The sequence below is a fragment of the Marmota marmota genome, unplaced genomic scaffold (assembly GCF_001458135.2).
Source record: "Marmota marmota marmota unplaced genomic scaffold, marMar, whole genome shotgun sequence".
Lineage (NCBI taxonomy): Eukaryota > Metazoa > Chordata > Mammalia > Rodentia > Sciuridae > Marmota > Marmota marmota.
This window is the reverse complement of record NW_026000005.1, coordinates 17,282,790-17,308,332: the sequence shown is the minus strand read 5'-3', so window position 1 is coordinate 17,308,332 and position 25,543 is coordinate 17,282,790. Positions and strand designations below refer to the sequence as shown.

Here is a 25,543-nt window from a genome sequence, read left to right as displayed (position 1 = left end):
TTGTCAAGAGACCTTTGTGCTGAAAATCGAACCCAGTGCCTCACAGATGCTAGGCAAGTATTTTACCCCTGAGCTACAGCCCCCAGTAGTTTTAAAAACATAATGGTACCTTTTGAGAAGGTAAGTAGGGATTTAACCTCAAAGAGATCCAATTGAATTACTGGAAGTGAATAAAGGATCACCTCATTTGCTATTGCAATAATGACTTTACCCATTATTCCCTTAGATGGGGTTCCCTTAGTTCTTTATCAGCTCCCTTCAAATTATCTCTGAGAGAGGTTGGGGAAAAATAGAATTCTATTTAAGCTCTTAAAAACAACTTTCTTCTAGACATTGATACTAAGGAAAACCAAAAATATTTAAAATAAGCAAATACTTATAGGGATGTAGAAAATTCTTCTACGGCCAGGCATAGTGGCACACATTGTTAATTTCAGCAACTTGGAAGGCTGAGGCAGGAGGATCTTGAGTTTAAAGCCAGCCACAGCAACTTAGTGAAGCTCTCTTCTCAAAATAAAACATAAAAAGGGGGCCTGGGGATGTGGCTCAGTGGTTAAGCGCCCCTGGGTTCAAAAGAAAGAGAGGAGAGAAAGAGAGAAAGAAAGAAAAATTCTTTAACAATGCATTGTAACATGAACATTTACTTTGACATCTCTTTCTCTCTCACACACATATACAAACTGATAATCCTACCACCTATAATGTAAATCATAATTTTTTTGGTGCTGGGAATCGAACCCAGACCCTCAAGCATGCTAGCCAAATGCTCTACCGCTGAACTGTACTCCCAGACCCCAAAACTACAATTTTGAAGGGAAAAGTTTTGTTACACAAGGTACAGATGGCTCTCATGAGGTCTTCCCAAAGTGGTAAACACACTGTTTATGTAATTATAAATTGCACTTACCAAGGCTTATAGAAATCTAGCTCCAGATAAAATCCCGATTTCACTAAAAAATGAACATTTGACTAGTTTTGAATGTTGATGTCATAATTTGACAATGATCAGGCCCTTTATATACTATCTTCATGGATATAAATTCTAAATGTCGGGGCTGGGGATGTGACTCAAGCGGTAGTGCACTCGCCTGGCATGCGCAGGGCACTGGGTTCGATCCTCAGCACCACATAAAAATAAAGATGTTGTGTCCACCGAAAACTAAAAATAAACACTAAAAAATTCTCTCTTAAAAAAACAAAACAAACTAACAAAAATACTCTATCCTGTTCTTTAAAAAAAAAATCTAAATGTTAATATATTTATCTTTTAGAAAGTCAGATTAATATGAAAATTTAGTTTCACATACTTGATATTAAACTTTCTGTATTATAAAAAATTATCAATGGCAGGAAAGAAATCACACAAAGAATGAGGCTCCTCAACCTGCTGGATGATTCATCTAACACCTAGTGGACTCATAGTAGTTTTTCAGTTTTGTAGTGTGCCAGACAGTAATAATGCCTATTTTTTCAGGAAACAGATGTGAATGTTTTGACTATCTCAAACTGCTAAATGTGTTGTACAAATACATCTGTATTGTCTGTTTCATTAACAATTAGTTACAAGGGGATTCTTATTAGAATAATACATGTCTATGTATGTATAATTTGCCAAAATACTTTCTACTGTCACATATAACTAAAAAGAATTTTAAAAAAGAAAACCAGATGCAAAAGCATCTGATGCCATTATCGGAAAAAAATTCCAAATTATTATTTAATATCCTTAAAGAAATTAATGAACATGGAAAAAAATTAGATGGTTCAAAAAATAAAAATCAATTACTTTTAACTAAAACATTTGCTTAGCAAGAAACTATAGAAAAAAAGCTTTAGTACATTCTAGAAATATTCTTGAATATTAATTACAGAATTGCAGAAATAAAATTACAGAAAGTCCTGAAAATTAAAGTTGTCAACATATAGAGATTAGGCAAAATATCATGGGAAAAAAATTAGTTCTACTACAATGACTCTCTCAATCAGTAAATGTGTTTATAACCACAACTCAATCACAGGTTTCTAATTTTATTCTGATAGTAAAAAATGTGGTTATTAAGAATTTAACCAGGCTGGGTGTGGTGGCATACACCTATAAGACTGGTGACTTGGGAGGCTGAGGCAGGAGGATCACAAATTCAAAGCCAGCCTCCGCAACTTAGTGAGGTCCTAAGTGACTTAGTGAGATCCTGTTTCACTGCAAAAATAAAAAAAGCTAGGGATATGACTCAGTGGTTAAGCATCCCTGGGTTAAATCCTCAGCACTGCAAAAATGAAACAAAAAAAACCTGAGATACTTCTAGAAATGCAAATTTGACACCTCAAGTCATAGAAAAGAAAATATAGACAAAGGAACTTTATAATTCTTAGAGAAATGTAAGTGATTAGAAGTTGGCTACTTTTTCAGAATTAACAGGAAAAAGAGAGTGAGTTGACTATATGTCTTTATGAAAAGAAAATCTAATTTTAACTTTTGGATTTATATAAAGTTTTTAAAACAAAAAGTAAAGCCTAACTTCCTTATCACACAGAACGGTGAATTCCCCATTTTTCCTCTTCTTACAACACTTTATTAATCAATGGTTTGCCAGCTCAGGTTCAATAATCCTTTTTTTAAAAAAACACCACTTATGTACATGTGAATTTTCAAAATTCTGTAAATAGTATTAAAGAAAACCAGAAATTATTTCATTTAAGGTCTTAACAAGTATAGTCAATTAATTTCACAGTATAATGAGGATTAGTGAGATGTCAACATGAATACAAAATACAAAAACAAGACTATGAACTGAGGTTTTCTTTTGGAGTGAGTGAGTTTGTTTTTTAAAGATCAATTCCAAACACACAGTACAGGGAGGAGGATGGAATGAGTTAGGAAAAAAATGGTATTTTATTTCCCTGTTAACACTAAGATTCAAAATATTTAGCCAAATCACCAATCCCAGTCACTACCTTAGTTCAAATGTTCACTAAGAAAATATTCAAGCAACAGAAATCCATTGTGAGACACCATCCAGAGAACAGCTACATTGCTACATATAATTTATTAACTTAGTAGTTTAGTCTCTCAATATTTAGCAAATTTGTTTAAAAAGTACTATTCCCATTGGTTTATACTAACATTAATATAAATGCATAATTTCAAAGTCAATACATTCCTTTCACTGTGAACATAAAACTTCTTGAAAGATAATTGTGGTTTGTGGTACAGTAATGACTGTGGCTGCTGGGATAGTACTGTTTAAAGTCAAAAAGACAGGCAGGCTTGGAAAAGAATAAACTATATAAACATACTCTCAGTCTTCTACTATTTCCCACCCTTTTCTGTACATACTTGCCTTGTAATACAGTGTAATTTATTTCCTCAAATTAAAAAAAAAATTAAGATGAATACATTTTCATCTTCACTTCAAAATAACTCCTTTAAATGAAAAAAAAAAAAAAAGTTCCTCAAGTTTGTTTAAGTTTGGTCAAGAGATGGCTTTCAGTATTTTCTTCACAACACGTACAATTTTTTTATCCTATCTTAGTGAGTCATTGAAACCAGTTTGGCAATAAGACCTCCAACACTTTACAAAAAACCTTACTCAACAAATTATAAAATTGTTAAACCTGCACTTGAATTTTTGTTAAAGACAATGAATTATAACAAAGTCCCAAAACATATGACCATGCATAAACATCATTGGAACCTGTAAATTACTACAAATAATCTCACCTGTATAATAATTCAACATAAATTTTTGGGGAGGGGGCATAAAATAAATACTATAGTATGTCTTCATTTCTATTTAATGCTGCTAGGATTAGAAGATTAATATCACTAACAGGAAACGTCAAACTATCTTAAGGCTATAAGTAGTAAGAACAATTTCCCAAAACAAAGATAAGCAAGAGCCTATGCCAATACAGTTTTCCTGTAGTGTAATATAATTGCTAATATGAGGTATAATCTGTAAGCAATTAATACAAATATAAATAGGAATAAGCCACAACTAAATCATGGTGAAAAAACTTCTAAGCCAAAGTGGTTTGGGGAGAGGATTAAGGGATATGAGAAGGAGGAGACAGGGCAGGTTTCCAGTGGGAACATCATTTAGTGCCTTACTGTTATCATCATCACATATTTAATAATCAGCTATTATGAAAAGGTAAAACCTTTCCAACTATACTATACTGGCCTAGAACATACTTTATGTAGCACAGTAAACTTACTTAAGTATTACTAATCCCTCATTTGCTCTTTTATTTGGATAATAATCACATATGTATATCAAAAACTATAAACAGAATTTTAAAATACTTATCTAATTTTCAAAATGTTAACAGTTAAGATGAAACTATGTACTACAGAATTGTTTAAAATATCTAAACTCAGGGGTAAAACCAAAGGAAAACATTACTATCTTTTCAGTAAATGGCTTGTTGAAACTTCAAGCTCACTCATTTTTATAGATAGGTTTATTTGATGAGGATTGTGATCCAATGATTGTTTAGCAGCAATTTTACCAAACTGTAAATTCTTTTATTAACAAGCATTATAAACAGATAATACTAATCTTATTTAAAAACTGTGAGTGCCACACTGGTGAATATACAGCTTATGAATAACTTAAAAAGTATTTCCCATTTTAAAAGGCAACACACAGCATACAAAAACCTATACTAAAGAAAGAAGCTATAATGTGGATACATGATTGATGTGTCTAAAATGATATATATATATATACAGTACATAATTAACGTTAATTATGTGATCTGTACATTTTTCTGTACGATTCCCTTCATGCTTCACTTTCCCCAGAAACTGAATTCTGAACTTCCTCTTCTAAAATTGGTACAATCAGGTTATCCTTCGACATCAAATTATATTTCATCACAAATTTAGTAAATCGATGACATAAAAATGTTTCATTCTGTAGAAAGGAAGGAAAAGAAGTTATTTTATTATCCAAAATCAAAAAACTAGAATATCAACACATATTATCATTCTGATAAAAATGTTATTAGTATAATTAATGAAATATACTTACTTCATACTCATCAAATATCTGCCGGTGATGAAAATAAGCATGTGAAAATATTCTGTAAATTCTACGGCATACTGATCCTAGTTTTGCTACAGATGATTCTTTTATGCTAACCCTAAAAACAGAAACAAAATCATGGATTCGTAGAGCTCAATAAAATGTTAGGACAATAGAATACAATCTTCTCAATTTACAAGTATAGAAATCTACATCTAGAAAAAATAAGTGACTAATCTAAAATCACACAATACTAACAAGTGCCAGAAGCAGACCTGTAACCCTCCCAATACTCACTCCCAGGCCAGTGCTCTTTCACCTTAACCACAGTACTGAAGTTAAATTCAATATTACAGTTCTGAAACTTATAAAGTTCAATACAGTTAAAATGAATCCCTGATAACTCAAAACTTAATACAATATTTTACTATGTTAATACTCTGTCCAGTAGAGGAAATTAAAACAAAGAGGAATATTCCTTATTCTATAGAACTGGATTTTTTGAAAAATCAAAATATGCCTATTTCTGATATTCTTTTTAAAAATATGTATATACAGGATATTGAAATAAAATCACTTTTGTTTGTTTGTTTGTTTGTGGTGCTGGGGATTGAATCCAGGGCCTTGTGCATGCGGGGCAAGCACTCTTCCAACTGAGCTATGTCCCCAGCCCCACTTTAAAAAAAAAAAAAAAAAAGTATTTTATATGAGCTTCTTGAGCAAATATAAATATTTTGGAGGAAAAAAAATCTCAAGTCCAACCACCAGCAAACAAATTGACTCCCCATCCCCTACTCCCCAGTACTGAGTATTGAATCCAGGGCCTCACACATGGTAGTCAAGTACTCTACCACTGAGCTACATATTCCTATCCCCTTTTTCAAAATTTTTGAGACAGAGTCTCCCCAGGTTTCCCAAGCTGGCCAATCTTCCTTGCTTCTTCCTGACTCAGCCTCCCAAGTTAGTAACAAATGTCTTAAAAGAATAAAAGACCAATCACAAACCTCACCAATAATATAATGTATACATGGCTTCTTCCCAGATCTTAAAAATCTATAGGGAAACAAACAAACAAAAAAAACTATAGGAGAGAAAAAAGAATCCTACAAAAACAAGTGCTCCAACTTAGGAAAGTCTGTACTGTAGGCATGCTGTATAAGTAGAGGCTGACTATCAGCGATTCAAGTGAACAAGCTCGTAAATATCTCAACTCCAAAGCATGATAGGAAGAGACCTAGGAAATGATGCACAGAGGCAGAACTAATCTTGATTGAATTGGTCTATGAGGTTTGGGAAACAAGTCCTGCTGTTTAACTATAATCCTAATTTTAAAACTTGAATTATATGAGCAAGCCAAAATATATCACAGTAATTTGACTAAAGATGTAGTTCAAAGGTAGAGTCTTGCCTAGCACACACAAGGTCCTGGGTTCAACTGCCAGTACCACCAAAATAAAAACAAAAAACAAAAAGCCCACAAAAATCCATAAACAAATAAACATAGCTTAAAAAAAATAATAACTATCACCTAATTTTAGTTTTAAAACATCAATCTTTTAAAGTAAACTCACAAAATTTAACATCATGTTTAAAGCTTTGTTTACCTGCTGGGAAAATATTTATTGCTATTCAGAAGACACGCAGCACCATCAAGTGTGTGTCTAGTGTAGTCTATAGCAGGACACTAGAAAAGAAAAGATTTTAAAAATGCATCAGCAAAAAGCTTTATCTCTTAAATTAGGTATATTTATTATCTAGGTAACTTACTCCAAAGACTTGAGTATATTCTAAGAAAAAAGTCCTTTACAATTTCAAAATGATCATAAAAGACAATGTTACATCAATAAATAAAGCTTTTATATTCACATGAACCATAATATCAGGCTTCTAGAAGATACACTAATCAGTCTCCCAATTTCATTCCAAACAATAAACCTAGAAGAAAACAATGTTTAGGACTGGGAAGATGGCTGGGGATGTAACTCAGTGGTAAAGCGTCTGCCTAGCTTATAAAAGGTCCTGGGATGATCCCCAGCAATGCAAAAACAAAAACAAAAAAGCAAGTGAAAAGCACCCCTAATTTAACTAATCCAACCTGATTATACATTCAACGTCAAATGAATGGTCAATAATTATGCAAATCATATAGTTAGGAAAAAGGGCTCCCAAACAACATCCCAGATACACTAATTCCTAGCCTACTGGTTTATAATTCCTAGCCTACTGGTTTATACATTACTAAGCGTCCCAAAGCCTCCTTCCCTTCACAAATTATTTCCAGGGACCACTGCCTTCCTACAACCTGGAAAACATCCCTCATTATCCCCCTGGGATGCCATTTGCCAATCTAAAAGCTCTCTAAAACACTTTCTCCTTGAACCTCTTTTAAATTTTCATGTAAAAATTTTAAGTATCTTTAAGTTTTAATAAACCTGTCTTATTCTATTACATTTATCAGAAACAATTAAATATATCAGCTCATGGAGAGTCAGTAAACTTAAAGAGAAAAATAAAACTACAAAGTAATTTCCCTGAAGACAGAAAGGAAGTAACATCAAGGGACAAGGATGATTAGGAATAAGCCAAGAGTGGACCAGAAGGAAAACAACTAGAGAAAGGAATAATAATGATTCTAGCTTTATTTAGTAATTTGAATTATTTTTCAGGTGCTGAAACTGAAGTTGACATTTAGAAATGCAATAACTACTAAAGACAGCTCAGTATGGTATCATGGCAAACATATAAACAACTAAAAGGGGGTGGGGTTGGCTGGGCATGGTGGTACACACCTGCAATCCAGGAGACTCAGGAGGCTGAGGCAAGAGGACTGCAAATTTGAAGCCAGCCTCAACAACTTAGGGAGGCCCTACTCACTGAATGGGAAAAATAAAAAATAAAAGGCTGGGTATGGAGCTCTGTGGTAAGGCATACCTGGGGTTCAATCCCAAGTGCCAAAAAACAAACAAAAAATCCTGGGCAGGAGGTATATACCTATAATCTCAGCAACTTGGATAATTAAGGTAGGAAAATCAAAAGTTTGAAGTCAGCCTTAGCAATTTAGTGAGACCCTGTATCAAATTAAAGGCAATTTTATTATCTACTAGTCTGTCAATTTCTATAGTTTCTTGATTATGCACAATTACCTCAAAAGAGTTCAGAAATTATACTGGGGTTTGAACCGAGGGGTGCTTACTTGTTAAATTGCTTAGGGCCTTGCTAAGTTGCTGAGGCTGGCTTTGAATTTTTGATCCTCCTGTCAAACTCCCAAACCTCTGGGATTATGGGTGTGTGCCACCATGCCTGGCTTTCTGTTTTTATTTTTAACATTAACATCATTCTATAAATTATCACTTGGAAATAGCACTATCATCCTTCCTCGACATTTGGCCAATTCATTGTAACTAGAACTCAGCAAGCAATGTTGCAATTTAAGACTTCACTATAGGTCCTAATGCTAATGATTATCCCAGCTTACATTTAATATTAATAAGGAAGACAGTAGATGTGAGAATGACACTATATTTAAGACATAATGTATCACAAACAGAAGAACATCTCTAACCCAAAGTGAGAAAAATGCATCTTTACCTTTTGGCAAAATGAACCTGGTCTTCTTGACTCAGTTTTTGTTATGGTTTGGATATTGAATGTCCCCTACAGTCTCATGTGCTGAAGGTTTGGTCTCCAATGCAGCAATGCTTAGAGGTGGAGCTTTTAGGAGGTGACTAGTTCATGAAGGCTCTGACTTCATTAGTGATTGATCCATTAATAAGTGAATGGAATACTAGGAGGTGGTAGAAATTGTAGGCACTGGGACGTGGTTGGAGGAAGGTTTCTGGGGGCATGCCCTAAAGGGTATTTATAGTTCCTGGCCACTCTCTCCCTTCTGCTTTCCAGCTGTCATGAGCTGAGCAGCTTTCTTTAGCCATGCCCTTTTACCATGATCTGTCTTACCTGAAGCCCAAAGTATTACAGCCAGCCCAACATGGACTTATACTTCTTAAGCCATTAGCCAAAACAAATCTTTCTTCCTTTAAGTTGTTCATGTCAGGTAGTTTGGTCACAGAAATGAAAAACTGACATAATACAGTTTCTTAACTTCAATTATCATATTGATCACTACATTAACTAGCCAACTTCAGGGAATTATCAATGAAAAGCTATGTGGATTTTCCCAGATACAAACTGATGCACAATCTTCATGTTACTTCACTCTACTAATACAAAAAATGTAATCCTGAATGAAACTGGTCTTCCAAATAATTACCATTTGCTTACACAGGTACCACATACTCCTTATTCTGGGAATTTATCCCCTTTTTTTCGGGGGGATGGGGGGTGGAGGGGTGCCAGGAATTGAACTCAGGGACACTCGACCACTGAGCCACATCCTCAGCCCTATTTTGCATTTTATTTAAAGACAGGGTCTTACTGAGTTGCTTAGTGCCTCACTTTTACTGAGGCTGGCTTTGAACCTGTGATCCTCCTGCCTCAGCTTCCAGGGCCGCTGGGATTACAGGCATGAGCCAATGCGCCTATAGGAATTTATCTTTTTTCAAACAAAAGAACACCAAATACTGATTTTGCAAGTTGAACATCGCTTGTCTTTAGCTTTAGAGATCTCTCAATATAATAAGCATTTGAAGATCAATAATTCTACAGAACTGGCCTAGACCAATATCCTTAATAAATGTCAAGTAAAAAGTAATTACTATAGATTTTTTAAAAATGCAGATCATGGGAAACACAATGCATAGTGTAAACAAACCAGCTATAAAGGACATTTTTAAAACAAGGAAAAGTGAATACATATTAGGCATCAGATAATAAAAAGGAATGATTAAAATAAATATGATAAACAATTGCTATTGTTCACACTCAGGGTATACCCTGACAAAAACTGAGAAGAAAAACAACATAAATATTAAAAATCTCAAAAGTAACACTTCTACTAAGACTAGGCATCAGGTCTGGGGTTGTGGTTCAATGGTAGAGCACTCTCGTAGCATGTATGAGGTACTGAGTTTGATTCTCAGTACCACATATTAATTAATTAATTAAAGGTCCATCAACAACAAAAAAAGTATTTTTTTAAAAAAAGACTAGACATCAATAAGTAATCAATGGTTCTGCCTCTCAAAAGAAATTATAAGGGCTCCGTAGTAGAGCGCTTGCCTAGCAGGTGTGAGGTCCTGGGTTCAAAATCCTCGGCACCAAATAAATAAATAAATAAACAAATAGAAATAAAGATACGTGTCCATCTACAACAACAATAAAAAATGTTTTAAAAAAAGAATATGACAACAAAAATATAAACAAGCATATCTCAACTATTAGTGTGAAAATATTATTTTGTGGTAAGTCAGTTAATCAGAAAGTGAGTTCTACTGCACGTAATTGCTGAAGTATGAAAAATGATGCTAATCATAAGAAATCCTAAAACAGCACTGTGGTAATAACCTTGCAGGCAAGACATTCTAAACCAAGTGGCAAACAAACAGAAATTGAAAATCCTAAAAATCTGCCTACCAATGTCTTGAATATATTTAGGTTATGATGATTACTAGTTATTCTATTTCATAAATCCTCACCTCTTTTGGAGTTTTATGAGCTGCACAAAGAAAAATCCATTGTTCAGTTGCTGTCATTTGAGTACAAGTATCTGGGTGGCATTCACTCTGTTAAAAATAACTGTATTTGTTAATATGTAAAATAATGATGAAAATGATTATCATTGGGTTACTACATTTCCATGTAAAATACAAGAAAAATTATTAGAAAAGTCGGATAAGTCTTTGTAATCACATTAAGTTACAAAAACAGAAATATATCAGAACTTTTAATTACAGCTTTAACTTACAGAAAATATTACCTGAAGTTTGACAGCAAGTCCATTTAGTTCAAGGCAGAATTGCCTGAAAATGCAAATATATAAATGAAAAATCACATTTATTCTCCACAGGTTTTTTTTTTTTTTTTCTTTTTCTTTTTGAGCCAGGATCTTGCTATGTTGCCCAGACTGATCTTGAACTTGTGGGCTCAAGCAATCCTCCCACCTTAGCTCCCTTGTAGCTGGGACTATAGGCACATGCCACTATGCCTGGCTCCAGTTATTTTTAGAAAATTAATTGTAGAAATAGAATCTCATCAGTATCATTTTTCCTTTCTCATCACTATTATCACCACCACCAGAACTGACAATGGCACATTTCTTCCAAAGATTTACATATTAAAACCCAAAAGCAATGACCCAAAAAGGTTCAACAGCAGAGTCCAGAGAGCTGATTGCTCTTTTATACACTAGAAATTAATATGATTTTTGTAAGAGGTAATTTGAAAATATTTAACCAGAGTCTTAGAAATTGTGTACTTTAAAACTAGGTCATCCATCTATTGTAATAAAATAATTAGAACTGCAGCAGATACAGATTACAAAGATGTTCACAGGAACTATAATATGACAAATTTTTTTGAAATATTTCAATTGGAGGGTAGTAAAATTTTGGCACATATATACACACAAAGGGTAAATGTCTGTTTACAGTAATATTTCAGTTGTCTAAAAAAGTATATGTATATATTCATATACAAAGAGACACAGAATACTAGACTTTTTCTGATAGAATAAATGTGTTATATGTATTTTCAAAGTTTTATTCTCATTATGAATAATATACTCCTTTAAAATCTTCAGAGTTGGGGGTGTACATCAATGGAAGAGCACTTGCTTGTCTAGCCAGTATGAGGCTCTGGGTTCTATTCCCAACACCATAAAACTAAAACAATAAACAAAAGTCAAACATTACCAAATTTATAATATAGAAGATGTAAATTTTCTATAATTCAACTATTTCTCCCAAAAGTTAACTACTGTTTTAATGCAAATTTATTTTTCTATGTACAGATTAAAATATATTGGGATTGGGCTGGGGTTGTGGCTCAGTGGCAGAGCACTCACTTAGCATGTGTGAGACACTGGGTTTGATCCTTAGCATCCCATGCAAAAATAAATAAAATAAAGGCATGATGTCCATCTACAAGTACAAAAAAATTTTTTTTTAAATATTTTGGGATCAGATCATATACAATTTTCTAAAATGCTTTTGTTACTTAACAGATCTTGCCAATTTTTTCCCCCTCTGCTGGAAATTAAACCCAGGGCCCTGTGTATGTTAGGCAAGTGCTCTACCATTAAATCGTACCCCCAGGCCTTTGGCAATTTTTTGGTAATATTCTTTTCTTCTAAAACAAACTAATAATTGTAAAGCCTATATAATGACTGACATACAGTAAGTGCTTAATATTTTTTTTTAATTTTTTTAGTTGTAGTTGGACTCAACACCTTTATTTTACTTGTTTATTTTTGTATGTGGTGCTGAGAATTGAACCCAGGGTCTCACATGTGAGAGGCGAGTGCTCTACCACTGAGCCACAACCCCAGCCCCTCAATATTTTTTAATAAATGAAGAATGTAGGAAATTACAAGACAGTTTTAGACAGGCATTTGATGTAAGACAATCCTCTATGTCATAAAAATAATTTTATAGTTGTCAAGCTACTGAATGTGTTCCCTATAAAAATACTATCTAGTAATATTTAGTGTACCATATCAAGGTTGAAAATCAAAACTGTTTCCCCCGCAAACAAATTAAAATACTTTGGTTCCACCAGGCATGGCGGAACTATAATCCTAACAACTCGGGAGACTGAGGCAGGAGGACTGCAAGTTTGAGGTCAGCCTCAGCTACTTAGCAAAGCCCTCAGCAACTTAGTGAGACCCTGTCTCAAAAAAATAAAATAAAATAAAATTGAAAAGGGCTGGAGATATGGCTCAGTGGGAAAGTGTCCCTGGGTTAAATCCCAAATACAAACTACCAAACAACCAAATAAACCAAAACAAACTTTGCTTCCCCCCAAATGCAAAGCTAAAACCTAAACAATTAGAAGATGAAAGGGATTTCCAAATGATAAGAATAAAGGGGACATATATGAACTAATTTGGTAAAAGAAAAACTACACTCATTTACATATTTATTTTAGGTACACTATAATAGAAGAAAACAAAAAGACAAGAATCAAATTTTTAGTTGTCTATAATTTTCTTTCCAGATGCCTAATATTTCTTCTTAGATTGCAAAAATAACACTACTTCTAAATTATCCATCATCTTCTATTTCCCTGTATCAGTAGGCTACAGGTTATGGGTTTTTGAGTTGTTTCCCATTAAGTGGTAACGAACAGTGGTGGTGATAAGCAAATGTCTTACCTAATCCAACCTTCTTATAGTCTACAGTAAAATTAACTGTTTTGAAGTGTTGCAGGTATAATCTGGGATAAACAGTACAAACCTAACAGCAAGGCTTTAAATTAATCTAATACAGGGCAATACATACAATGGCAGAGCTGAAGAGACAGGCTAGGACAGAAATTTAGTCTGACATCTCAGGTATCAAGCCACACATCCTGGCATAAAACTGTACACCATTCAAAGGGGTATCTTTTTCTAATCATAGGGGCTGGGGATGTGGCTCAAGCGGTAGCGGGCTCGCCTGGCATGCGTGCTGCCCGGGTTCGATCCTCAGCACCACATAAAAAAAAAAACAAAAATGTTGTGTCCGCCGAAAACTAAAAAAAATAAATAATTAAAAAAAAAAAAGATTCAGAATGAGCTACTGGGAGATTTGAATAAAGTCATGATCCAACTCAAACTAACATCATAATATAATTAATTAACCAATAACAGCAAGTACATAGCCTCAGGTTCAATAACATCAAGAATGTAGGGAAAAAAAAAAGCCCAAAAAGGCTACTTAAGGAACTCTTCTTGGTCAACTACAGTGACATACAATATAACAAAGAGACCAAAGAATACATATATGACTACAATATTAAATTCACCCCTCCAAAAGTGGTTAATAGAAAAAAATAACAAAAGTAAATATAATAGCACCAGGAAAAACAGAATAAAACTTTTATATGTTTCATATAATGCATATCTCACAGTATAGGTTAAATAGGGAACAAAATGTTTTCTTAGATCTGAAATAAAACCCTGTACACTGAAATTGGACCTTACTTTTTAGATTTTGTGTGTGTGTGTGTGTGCGCGCGCGCGCTGGGGATTGAACCCAGGGCTTTTGTGCAGGTGAGGCAGGCACTCTACCAACTGAGTTCTATCCCCGGGAAGACCTCACTTTTAGAAAGCTTAAGTTCATGATCAGCCTGGACAATACAGCGAGATCTTAAAAAAAAAAAAAAAGAAAGAAAGAAAGTGTGAGGCCCTGGGTTTGATCCTCACCCCCACAAAAATAAATATATTAAAATAAAATATTCAAGTGATTTGTCTAATAAACTGGCAAAGCATATAAAGAAGTTGTATCATTCTAAAATTGCTCAACCATTTTAACAGGACATATCAAGACATATACATTTTAGCAAACAGACAGCATCAAGAATTAAAAAAAAAAAAAAAAGCCCCGTCTACAAGTTGAGAATGTATTATGCAGTTAAACTTATACTGTATTCTCTATATTTAATCTGTCAACTCATCCCAGCTCTTACTTGCACTGGGAAGTTTACAATTTTAGTACTAACTTCAGGATGTTGCTGCTTCCAAAGTTAACTCTAAACTGGGCATAGTGGCATATGCCTGTAATCCCAGCAACTCAACAGGCTGAGGAAGGAGGCTCATAAGTTCAAGGCTAGCCCCAGCAACTTAGTGAGGTCCTAAGCAACTAGACCTTGTCTCAAAAATAAAAATAAAAAAATAAAAGGGCTGGGAACTTAGCTCAGTGGTAACAACACCCTTGGGTTCAATCCCCAGAACAAAAAATAATAATGTTAACTCTACCTATTCACTAGTCAACAATAATCTCATTCAAAGGATATAATGAAAGCATAAAAATCCTTACTTTAGGAATATAATTAATCTTTATTTACCAAAGGGAAGACTGGAAGTTTGGACAGTTCTTAAGTAATTCATCAGATATTAAGCCTAGATTAGGACCTAGAGGTGATCCTCTATTAAAGTTATTCATGAGTGGGAAAATGGAAAAAAATGCATCTGTAGTTAAGGGATACAATTAAGGAAAACCATGTAAAAAGACAGTAAGCCCAAATCCCTAAATATAGAAACATGCACAAGCAAGTCTGCAGCCACGTTTCAAAACAAGTGACTTTGTAGCATTACTCCACATGGAAACAACCAGTGAACAACAAAGCTGAAGAACCTTTTTAACAATTAAGACACAAAAGCTTTAGAATGTGGCGTTTTGATCTTTACAAGGTCTGATTCATTATTATCATTAGTAGATACTGAAGGATATCTTTACCAGAAGCATAATTGCTTTTTAATGTATCATAAGAACTTACCTTAAATGTTCATATTTCCACACACCTTCATCTTGGCCTTCAGGAGGTTCAAGAATTTTGTCAATATTGGAGCAATCTGCCCTTATGTTCTGTTGAATATACTATAAACAAAGAAGTTCTTATGGTTAATTAAAATATTGTACTACGTGACAAATTTGGTTTTAAATGTATTCCATTTTTTAATACAAAACTGCAGTTGTGGTTCAACTTTTGGGTTATACACTAAAAAGAAAATCAAGTTTTGAATCATCCGTTAACTCAAAAAAGGAGGTAACCCTTCCAAGTCAACCTCATTGGAGATAGAGTATCAAAACTAGAACTGGGATCAAAATTGAAAAACCATAGTTTTCATATGAATATAAAATATAGACAATGTAAATGTGACTGTGAATATATCATATGATTCCATTTATATAAAATATCTAGATTAAGCAAACCTCTAGCGATACAAACTAGATTATCAGTTGCTAAGGTTTGAGGAGAAGAGGAAGGCAGAGAGGAGAATGAAGCTGACTGCTATTGGGGATGGGGTTTTCTTTTAGGGTCAACAAAAACAATCCAAAATTAAACTAAGTTGCTGTTCAACTCTGAATAGAACCACAGAATTGTACACTTTAAATGGTTATTTATATGGCATATTAATTATACCCAAGGAAAGTTGTTTTAAAAATTGACAAGCAGCCAGGCCTGGTGCTGCACACCTGTAATCCCAGCAATCTGGAAAGGATTTACCATTCTAAATGGTATAAAGAACACTCATGGCCAGGCACGGTGGCACACATCTACAATTCCAGCAGCTCGGGAAGCAGAGGCAGGAGGATCAGGAGTTCAAAGCCAGCCTCAGCAATTTAATGAGGCGCTAAGCAACTCAGTGAGACCCTGTATCTAATAAAATACAAAACAGGGCTAGGGATGTGGCTCAGTGATTATGAGTTCAATCCCTGGTATCTCCCCCCCCCCAAAAAAAAACACTCATTACCCCAATTAACATGTACAACTTGTATGTTTTTATGTATCATTCTGAAAAACAATTTAAATTAAAAAAGAAAGAACACTTGTGATTTGTGAGAGGCTGTCAATACGTTAACATTGACAGGAGTTTGGAAGTTGATTGCAACCCTCACAAATGTCTTTTACAGGTTAAAGACTGCAGCAGAGGAACTGCAGATATGATAGAAGTGGCAAGACAATAGAATTAGACACAAAGCCTTAGTATGTGACTGAATCTCTGCAATCTCATGATTAAACTTTAACAGATGGAGTTGCTTCTTAGGGAAAAGCAAAAACATGCTTCCTTGAGAAGAAACACCCGATGAAGATGCTGTAAATACTGTTAATGACAACAACAGGTTTAGAATATTATATAAACTTAGCAGCAGGGTTTGAAAAGATTGATTTCAATTTTTTGTTGTTGTTGTTTTTAGTATGGGGGACTGAACCCACAGGTGCTTACCCACTGAGCCACATCCCAGACCTTTTTTTTTTTTTTTTAAAAAAGAGCTTTTAAAAAAACATATATATATATATATATATATTTTTTTAGTTTTAGGTGGACACAAAACCTTTTATTTTTATGTGCTGCTCAGGATCAAACCCAGTGCCTCATGCATGCTAGGCGAGTACTCTACCACTGAGCCACAACCCCAGCACCCCTAGACCTTTTTCATATCTTATTTTGAGACAAGGTCTTACTGAGTTCCTTAGGGCCTTGTTAAATTGGTGAGGCTGGCTTTGAACTTGTGATTCTCCTGCCTCAGCCTCCCAAGCAGCTGGAAATACAGGTGTGCACCACCATACCCAGCTTGATTTCAATTTTTATAGTCAAACTAGTGTGGGTAAAATGCTATCAAACAGCCAGGCACAGTATCGCATGCCTGTAATCCCAGGCATGTGGGATTAGGCTAAGGCAAGAAATTCAGAGCTAGCTTTAGCAATTTAGCGATCCCCTATGCCATTGAGCAAGAGCCTGTCTCAAAAATAAAAAAAAGCTGGGAATGTGGTTCAGTGGTTCAATCCCAGTACCAAAAGGGGGAAAATGCTATCAAATATAGTTGCTGCAAGTTATAAAGCATTCTCCATTCTTAAAAAAAGATTATGACTTACTGAACTCTGATGATCGATTGCAATTTTTAACAATAAAGTTGTTTGCTTTTTTGCTTTGTTTTTGCAGTGCAGGGGTTCCAACCCAGGGCCTCATGCATGCTAAGTGCAAGCTATACTAAATCTACACCTCCAGGGGCTGGGGTTGTGGCTCAGTGGTAGAGTGCTTGCCTAGCATGATTGAGGCACTGAGATGGATGCTGAGCACAACATAAATGTAAAATAAGATGTTGTGTCCACTTAAAAACTAGAAAATAAATATTAATAAATAAATGCGCCTCCAACTCAAAAATAATTTAAAATTAAGGTATACTTATTAGTGTTTTAGACTGTTATTGCACATTTAATAGATATTACAGTACAGGGTAATTGTAAACTTTTATATGCACTGGGAAACAGAAAAAATCATGTGACTTGCTTTATTGCAATATCTTTATTGTGGTGGTTTGGAATTCAAACCTACAATTTCTCTAAGGTATGCCTGAATTCCAGTCTACACAGAATTTTCTGATTTATGACCACATTTGTTTTTTGTATCATCTGAATTAGCAATCTGCGTATTCATTTTTATCTTTCCTACCCCACGATTCCTTCTACAGAACTTTTACTAGCATTTATTTCACACAAAAAAATAGCACTTATTTTCTTATGTCTCCAACAAATAGTGAGACCATGAACACAAAGACTTAAGTTTTGTTTTGCATTTTGGTATTAGCACCTGAAACAGAGAAAGTGTTTCATTAATGTTTACTGGCCTCACTTAAACCACCTTACTTGAGGTCAAAGACAAATAATGGTTTGAAATATTAAAGCCATGGAGTGATAAAGAGAACAAAATTCATCAAAAATAGAGTATACACCCTGATTCTTTTGTATTTCTTGGCGATCCCTGTGACTCAGAAGGCTAAGGCAGAAGACTCACAAGCTTAAGGTCAGTCTCAGCAACATAGAGAGATCCTGTTTCAAAAAAAGAAAAGCCTAGATGACAGCAAAATCTGTTTATAACACAGTCCACAGAATATTTTAAGCCCACTGTTGAGACCTTCTGCTCAGAAAAGATTCTTTTCACAGGCTTGCACCATTGCACCTGGCTTAAGTATAATTCTTAAGGGTCCTAGGATTTTCAGAATAGTTCATGAACCTTGATTTCAACTTGAAGCCATTGGCCTCATTAACTCCTAACATGAGAGGTAGTCTATCCATTGAAGCTTTGAAGGGAGGGATTGACTTCTCTCTAGCTATGAATGTCCTAAATATAATTTTTTTTTTTTCGGTATGAGACTGTTTTGTCTACAGTGAAATTCTGTTTAGAGTAGCCACTTTCATCAGTTGTCTTGAGATCTTCAGTTTAGAAATAAAACCAAAGGGCTGGGGATGTGGCTCAAGTGGTAGCACGCTTGCCTGGCATGTGTGCGGCCTGGGTTCGATCCTCAGAACCACATACAAACAAAGATGTTGTGTCCGCCAATAACTAAAAAATAAATATTAAAATTCTCTCTCTCTCTCTCTCTTAAAAAAAGAAAGAAAGAAAGAAAACCAAAAACAGCTCAGTACAGTGGCACATGCCTATAATCCCAGCTACCTGGGAGGCTGAGGCAGGAGGATAACAAATTTGAGATCAGCCTGGACCTTATCTCAAAATAAAAAAAAATAAAAAGGCTAAAGATGCAGCATGATAGAGCACTTGCCTAGCATGTGTGCGGCACTGGGTTCAATTCTCAGCACCAAATATAAATGAATAAATAAAAACAAAAAACAATATTGTAATAAAAACTGTAGATTATTTTGTTTTAAAAATATTAATGAGTATACATAGTAATACTATATAGAAACTGTCNAACAAATTTGAGATCAGCCTGGACCTTATCTCAAAATAAAAAAAAATAAAAAGGCTAAAGATGCAGCATGATAGAGCACTTGCCTAGCATGTGCTAGGCCCTGGATTCAATCTCCCTCCCTCCCTCCCCGCCCCCCCTCTCTCTCACACACACACACACCTCCCCTACCAAAAAAAGAACTCTAGGCTTGATATGAAACCCCAAAATAAATACTACAGTGATGACAGAGAGTGGTCAAATAGAAATTCTGGCTTAGGAATGGAAAAACCACTTCTAGGGCTTGGGAATACAGCTCAGTGGTAGAGCACTTGCCTAGTACACATGAGGGCCTGGGTTCAATTCTTAGCACTGTTAAAAGCAAATAAAATTATAGCTTAACTAATACCTAATCTACTAGTATACCCCAATTTCTTGCTTTTATTTTTGTTGTTTTACCTTCTTTCTTCTTTTTTTTATAGTGCTGGGGATCAAACCCAGGGCCTTGTACATGCTCTACCACACGAACTACACCCCCAGCTCTTATTACACCTCACTCTTTGTCACTCTTCTATTAAACCCTTAATGCAATCCTTAATAATTAGCTCTAAGTACTACTGTTTTTCCCAAACTGCAGATGTTGTTTAATTATCTGTTATTCAAATTATCATTCAAATAATTTTGAGTTAAGTTCATTATAAAATCAAATTTAGTACTCTAGTCTGGTATAAAATAACATATTAAAGTGGATTTAAGATTGACTATAGTTTAATATACCATCTTAAAATGAGGCTTGATTAAAGTTTTAAATGGGCATTTCATTAACTCAGTGGAACCTGGTTTATGCTGTTTAAAAAAAAATAGAAATACTTAACTATGCCAAAGAGGTAATAAAATAATTAGGCTGAGTTATAAAAGAATCTCTTATTACCTGCTGAACAGCAAGTGTACTGTCCATCTCATCAAATGATTCATCAGGCCAATTATAGAAATCCTATAAAAATAAATTCAAGGTTAAAACATATACAAAGTTATAAAGAGGATGCATTAATATTAATTTTGATTCTGAATAAAAATCCAAAGCTCACACTAGAGAGGAAGAAAAGCCTTTATAATGTGATTATCGGAAATAAATTAAGAGGGGCTGGAGTGCCAGGCACAGTGGAGCATGCCTGTAATCCCAGCAGCTGGAGAGGTTGAGGCAAAAGGACTGTGAGTGCAAAACCAGCCTCAGCAATGGTGAGGCACTAAGCAATTCACTGAGACCCCTGTCTCTAACTAAAATACAAAATAGGGCTGTGGATGTAGCTCAGTGGTTGAGTGCCCGAGTTCAATCCCCAGTATCCACCCCCCCCAAAAAAGGGGATGGGGTTATGATTCAATGGTAGAGCACTTGCCTAGCATGTGTGCGGCACTGGGTTCAATTCTCAGCACCAAATATAAATGAATAAATAAAATAAAGGTCCAACAACAACTACAGACATATTTTAAAAAAAGAAAGAACAAGGAAATATCTCCTCTTTTCAAAAAAAAATTTTAGTCAATGTTTTTAGGTGAACATCAAGATTATTTTTAAATTAAACTACAAGTCAGGGCTGGGGATATGGCTCAAGTGGTAGTGCGCTCACCTAGCATGTGTCAGGCACCGAGTTCGATTCTCAGCACCACATTAAAAAAAAACAAAATAAAGATATTGTGCCCACCTAAAACTAAAAAAATAAATATTTTTTTAAAAATCTCAAAAATAAATAAATAAATAAACAGACAAGCAAACTACAAATCACATTTTTTTCAACCACAAATCTCTCAAAGCTGGTTCCCATTAACCTTTCATGTATAACTTAATTGGGGAGGTGAGTCTATCATTTTTTTGTTGATGATAGTTAAACACCTCTAAAAAAAAGTTGCACTAAAAAAAAGTCTCTAGGGCTGGGAATATAGCTCAGTTGGTAGAGTGTCTGCCTCACATGCACAAGGCCCTGGGTTCAATCCCCAGCACCACCACCACCAAAAAAAAAAAAAAAAGTCTCCAGGCATCAAAAAACTAAATCAGTTTCTTACCTAAAGTAGCTTATTTATGGCTCCATAAGTGTTATTTTAGAAAGATATTATAAATCATTATTCTAATTCCAGATAATTTCAAATTGCTAAATAAAAACAAACTCCATCAAAAAGTAGTCATCCAGCCAGGCATAGTGGTACACATCTATAATCCCAGAAACTCAAGAGGCTGAGGAGGAGGATCACAAGTTCAAAGCCAGCCTCAGCAAATTAGCAAGGCCCCAAACAATTTAGGAAAAGCCTGTCTCAAAATAAAAAAAATAAGCAGGTCTGGGATGTAACTCAAAAGTTAAGCATCCCTGGGTTCAATACCTGGTTTAAGAAAAAAAAAGAACAACAACAAAACAAAACAAGTAGCTCTCCATTTGGCTGTCCAGGTCAAAGGTAGAGCACTAGGCATGTTCTAGGTCCTGGGTTAGATCCCAGTTGGATCCCCAAGGCTGTGTGTATCCAAAAGACGATTATTTTGTTTGCTGGTTTAGGCTACTGGAGATTAAATCCAGGGGCTTTTGACCACTGAACTACATCCCTAGCCCTTTTTTCATTTTGAGACAAGATTAAATTGTTGAGGTGGCCTTGAATTTAGAATTGTCCTTCCTCAGTCTCCAAGTAACTAGGATTATATAGCATTTGGACAAATGACTTCTTTTTTTTAGTTGTAGATGGACACAGTACCTTTATTTTATTTATTTTTATGTGGTGCCAGGGATCGAATTCAGTGCCTCCACACATGCGAGGCAAGTGTTCTACCACTGAGCCACAACTCGGGCTCCACAAATGACTTCTTCTAAGGGGGATGTTTTTGTGAAACACCTGGTACTATTTCTGAATCATCTATAGATAGGGGAATGTCTGTGAACCCTGCTAAGTGATTAATAGATTTGACTGATTTTCCAGCAAAGTGTACCTATATATTCTTAGTAAGTAAGCAATGCCTGACACACAGTTGGTCTTCAATAAAAGTCTCTGGGGTAAAACTGAGAAGGGGGAAAAGGTAGTAATATTCCATAAATTTGAATCAATGTTCAATAAATTTGAATCAACCATCATAGGCAAGTCTTCAAAACATTGAGTAAAAAAAAAGGCCAGGTGCAATGGGTGGCACATGCCAGTAATCCCAGTGGCTCTGGAGGCTGAGACAAGAGGATAGCCAATTCAAAGACAATCTCAGCATGGGAGAGGTGCTAAGCAACTCAGCGAGACCCTTTCTCTAAATAAAATACAAAATAGGGCTGGAAATGTGACTCAGTGGTCAAATGCCCTGAGTTCAATCCCTGGTATCAAAAACAAAACAAAAAAACCCACAACTGGAAGAATATACAGTGTATGATATCACATGAATAAAAGTTTAAGAAAATGCAAGATATATTTACAGATATAATGCACATATATTAAAAGTATAAAGAAATCACCATTTCTGGATGGTTGGGGGAAGTAGAAGACAGAAAAACATTTGCAACATCATATTCTGAGGTTAGGTGATGGTTATATCTTTTTAATTATCTTAAACATTTCACCAATGTTTAAGTTTTCATAGTTGTACTATCTGAAAGAAAATATTGAACTGAATTTATTAAGGAAAAATGTCAATAAATAAAATAATCTTTTCGAACTTGTTCCCAGATGGCTTTCCTTAGACATTATCTAAATATTAAAGAGCAGTTTTTAAATTTTTCCTACATGACTCACATTTAAAAATGTTTCTTATTCTTTCATTTAAAAAATTAGAATGATTATGGCTGGGATGTAGCTCAATGATAAGAGCACTTTCCCATTATGTGTAAGGTCCTGGGTTCAATCCCTATCACTACTAAACAAATAAATAAAAACAAAAAACAATATGGTAATAAAAACTGTAGATTATTTTGTTTTAAAAATATTAATGAGTATACATAGTAATACTATATAGAAAAGATGTTAATGATTTCACTGGGAATAAAAAGTTTTGCATCATTTTTTAAAAACATTTTTTTAGTTATACATGGACACAATATCTTTATTTTGTTTATTTATTTTTATGTGGTGCTGAGGATCAAACCCAGGGTCTCTCACGTGCGAGGTGAGCACTCTACCATTGAGCCAAACCCCAGTTATCATAATTGTGATATTTTAGACATGTTATGAGACACCAAAAATCTAGCTCTGCCGGGTACACGCCTTTAATCCCAGGGGCTCAGGCAGGAGGATCACAAGCTCAAATCCAGACTCAGCAACTTAATGAGACCCTGTCTCAAAATAAAAAATAAAAAGGCTGAGGATATGGCTCAGCGATTAAGCAACCTGGGTTCAATCTCTGGTAAGGGGGAAATTTTTCTCATCTAATCGTTAATATTTATTGAAAAACAACTATGTGCCTACATTCCAGTCTAACCAATTAAAAAAAAAAGTAGAAAGATAGATCACCTACTTTTTATACTATAGTTCTAAATACATCATTTTTGATATTCACTGAAGGAAATTCATGTGACAAACAAGAATACTGCTAAAGTCTTTTTTTCTTTTAATCTTCCTACATTTTACTTAGCCTTGATTTGTGATAATGTGGAAAAATGCAAAGTAGCTTTCTTATAACAACATAGCAAACAGATATTTTACAGTATTTGTTTAAAATAAATTTTCAAAATTAAGGACTTTTGGCCAGGGCTCTCTGTGACAGAGCTCTTGCTTACCATACTAGGTCCACAGTTCCTATCCCACCATCAAAAAAAAAAAAAGGAAACTTGATCACTTAAAAATCAGAAAATCAGAAACAATGTTGCCACAGAATAAGAAATAGTTATCTGAGAAAAGACCCTGTAGAAGGAAAAAAAAAGTTTAGAAATGGTAAAAGAAAGCATACAAAATTTCCAGTAGTATGAAGGCAAAACTGCCAGTAGAAGTAACTGACAAAGTGACTATATACTAAAACTTTTCAAAACAATTCTAAAATACAGTAGCAGAAACAACTTGTTAAAGTCACTAGTGAATTAACCGGGTAACTTTAAGCAAATTCAGTAAATTGTTTCCCTAGGCTTCAGCTTCCTTACCTTTAATGGATCTGGAAAGAGGTGCAGATATATAAACTCCCTCTGAAAAGTCTCTTTTCCATAATTTTGTACAAGAAATTAAAATCTATTTTCACAAACATGATAATAGCTCCATGACTGTTTTCTTTTCTGACTCATCACTTTTCCTTAAAATTACATTTTAAACATGCTCTTCTGATTTTAGAGCATCTATTTTATGGCAAGTCATTTTGGCTGGGAGAGTAATCAAGTATGAATGCCAATTCAATTTTTTTAAGGGAAGCATCCCATCTTCTGCAAATCCTAAGAAGCAATACCTAAATAAGCACCAGCTTACCCCAAATAGTGCTCTACTAAAAGTTGATGAGATTATAATCAGTTCATTCCCTGACTATGCTTCATTGAAATTAACAAGGAAATTTATAAAGAATGATATCTAGGGGGCTAGGGTTGTGGCTCAGCGGTAGAGCACTTGCCTAGCATGTGCAAGGCACTGGGTTCGATCCTCAGCACCACATGAAAGTAAATAAATAAAGATATTATGTCCAACTACAACTAAAAAACACTGGAAAGTTTAAAATAAATAAATAATATTTAAAAAAAAAAAAGAATGATATCTAACAAGTCGCAACTTGGTGTTGAAAACTTGCTGGACCAGAAAACAGCTGCAGGGAAGCAGAGGGAGTGATAGTCAAAGGCAAACAACCGGAGGAGGATAAATTATTGCCACCCGCATCCGGCTAGACAAGCTGGATGGGAGCAGACCGGCAGGTACGTCACAAGGCAAGTAGGCAATGGAAGCGGGGAGGAGGTAGGCTGTGTTAGCACCCCCTACCACACCGCCGGCCCTGACCCTAGGAAAACCCCAAGGTCTCCACCTGGCTGGCCGCGCCCCTTCGGCGCCAGTCAGCTGGAACTCATCCCCAAGATCATTACCTGCAGTCGCCGGACAGGCTTACAGCCCGGGGCCGGGGCAGGCACCCCTGTTCCCCACCGCCACGCGCGCCTCACGCCCCCACTCAGTTTTGAGCTCTGCAGGCCTTGAGGGCGGCCACTGCCGCCTCAGCCAGACAGAGGGGCTGCGGCTCCGGAAGAGCAGGCCGGGCACCAGTGCCCCCGCCCGCCCGCCCGCGGCCGGGGGCCCAACCTTCCCTCAGGCGGCCGC

General features: G+C 35.3%; 1 protein-coding gene, 1 long non-coding RNA gene and 1 other non-coding gene across 5 annotated transcripts in view; 2 read left to right on the top strand and 1 right to left on the bottom strand.

Moving 5' to 3' along the window:
* The first annotated feature begins 1,007 nt into the window (after positions 1-1,007).
* LOC125618168 lies at positions 1,008-24,850 on the top strand. The gene is made up of 3 exons (XR_007349425.1): positions 1,008-1,145; positions 8,527-8,531; positions 24,840-24,850. It is a non-coding gene; the product is annotated as an uncharacterized LOC125618168 (long non-coding RNA).
* LOC107138572 (MOB-like protein phocein) overlaps positions 2,868-25,543 on the bottom strand; it is a 36,895-nt gene continuing 14,219 nt past the window's right edge. For 2 of the 3 annotated variants that reach the window (XM_015481191.2, XM_015481190.2), the window contains 7 exons: positions 20,244-20,306; positions 15,399-15,499; positions 10,900-10,942; positions 10,619-10,705; positions 6,632-6,711; positions 5,034-5,145; positions 2,868-4,916 (listed from right to left, as the gene is read on the bottom strand). In XM_015481191.2, coding sequence (XP_015336677.1) covers positions 4,785-4,916; positions 5,034-5,145; positions 6,632-6,711; positions 10,619-10,705; positions 10,900-10,942; positions 15,399-15,499; positions 20,244-20,306 — 618 coding nt within the window. In that variant the 3' untranslated portion in view covers positions 2,868-4,784. Of the gene's footprint in view, positions 4,917-5,033; positions 5,146-6,631; positions 6,712-10,618; positions 10,706-10,887; positions 10,943-15,398; positions 15,500-20,243; positions 20,307-25,543 lie in introns of all 3 variants that reach the window. The other variant, XM_048808240.1, reaches the window with a different exon arrangement.
* On the top strand, positions 21,244-21,316 carry Trnav-cac. Its single transcript has one exon. It is a non-coding gene; the product is annotated as a tRNA-Val (tRNA).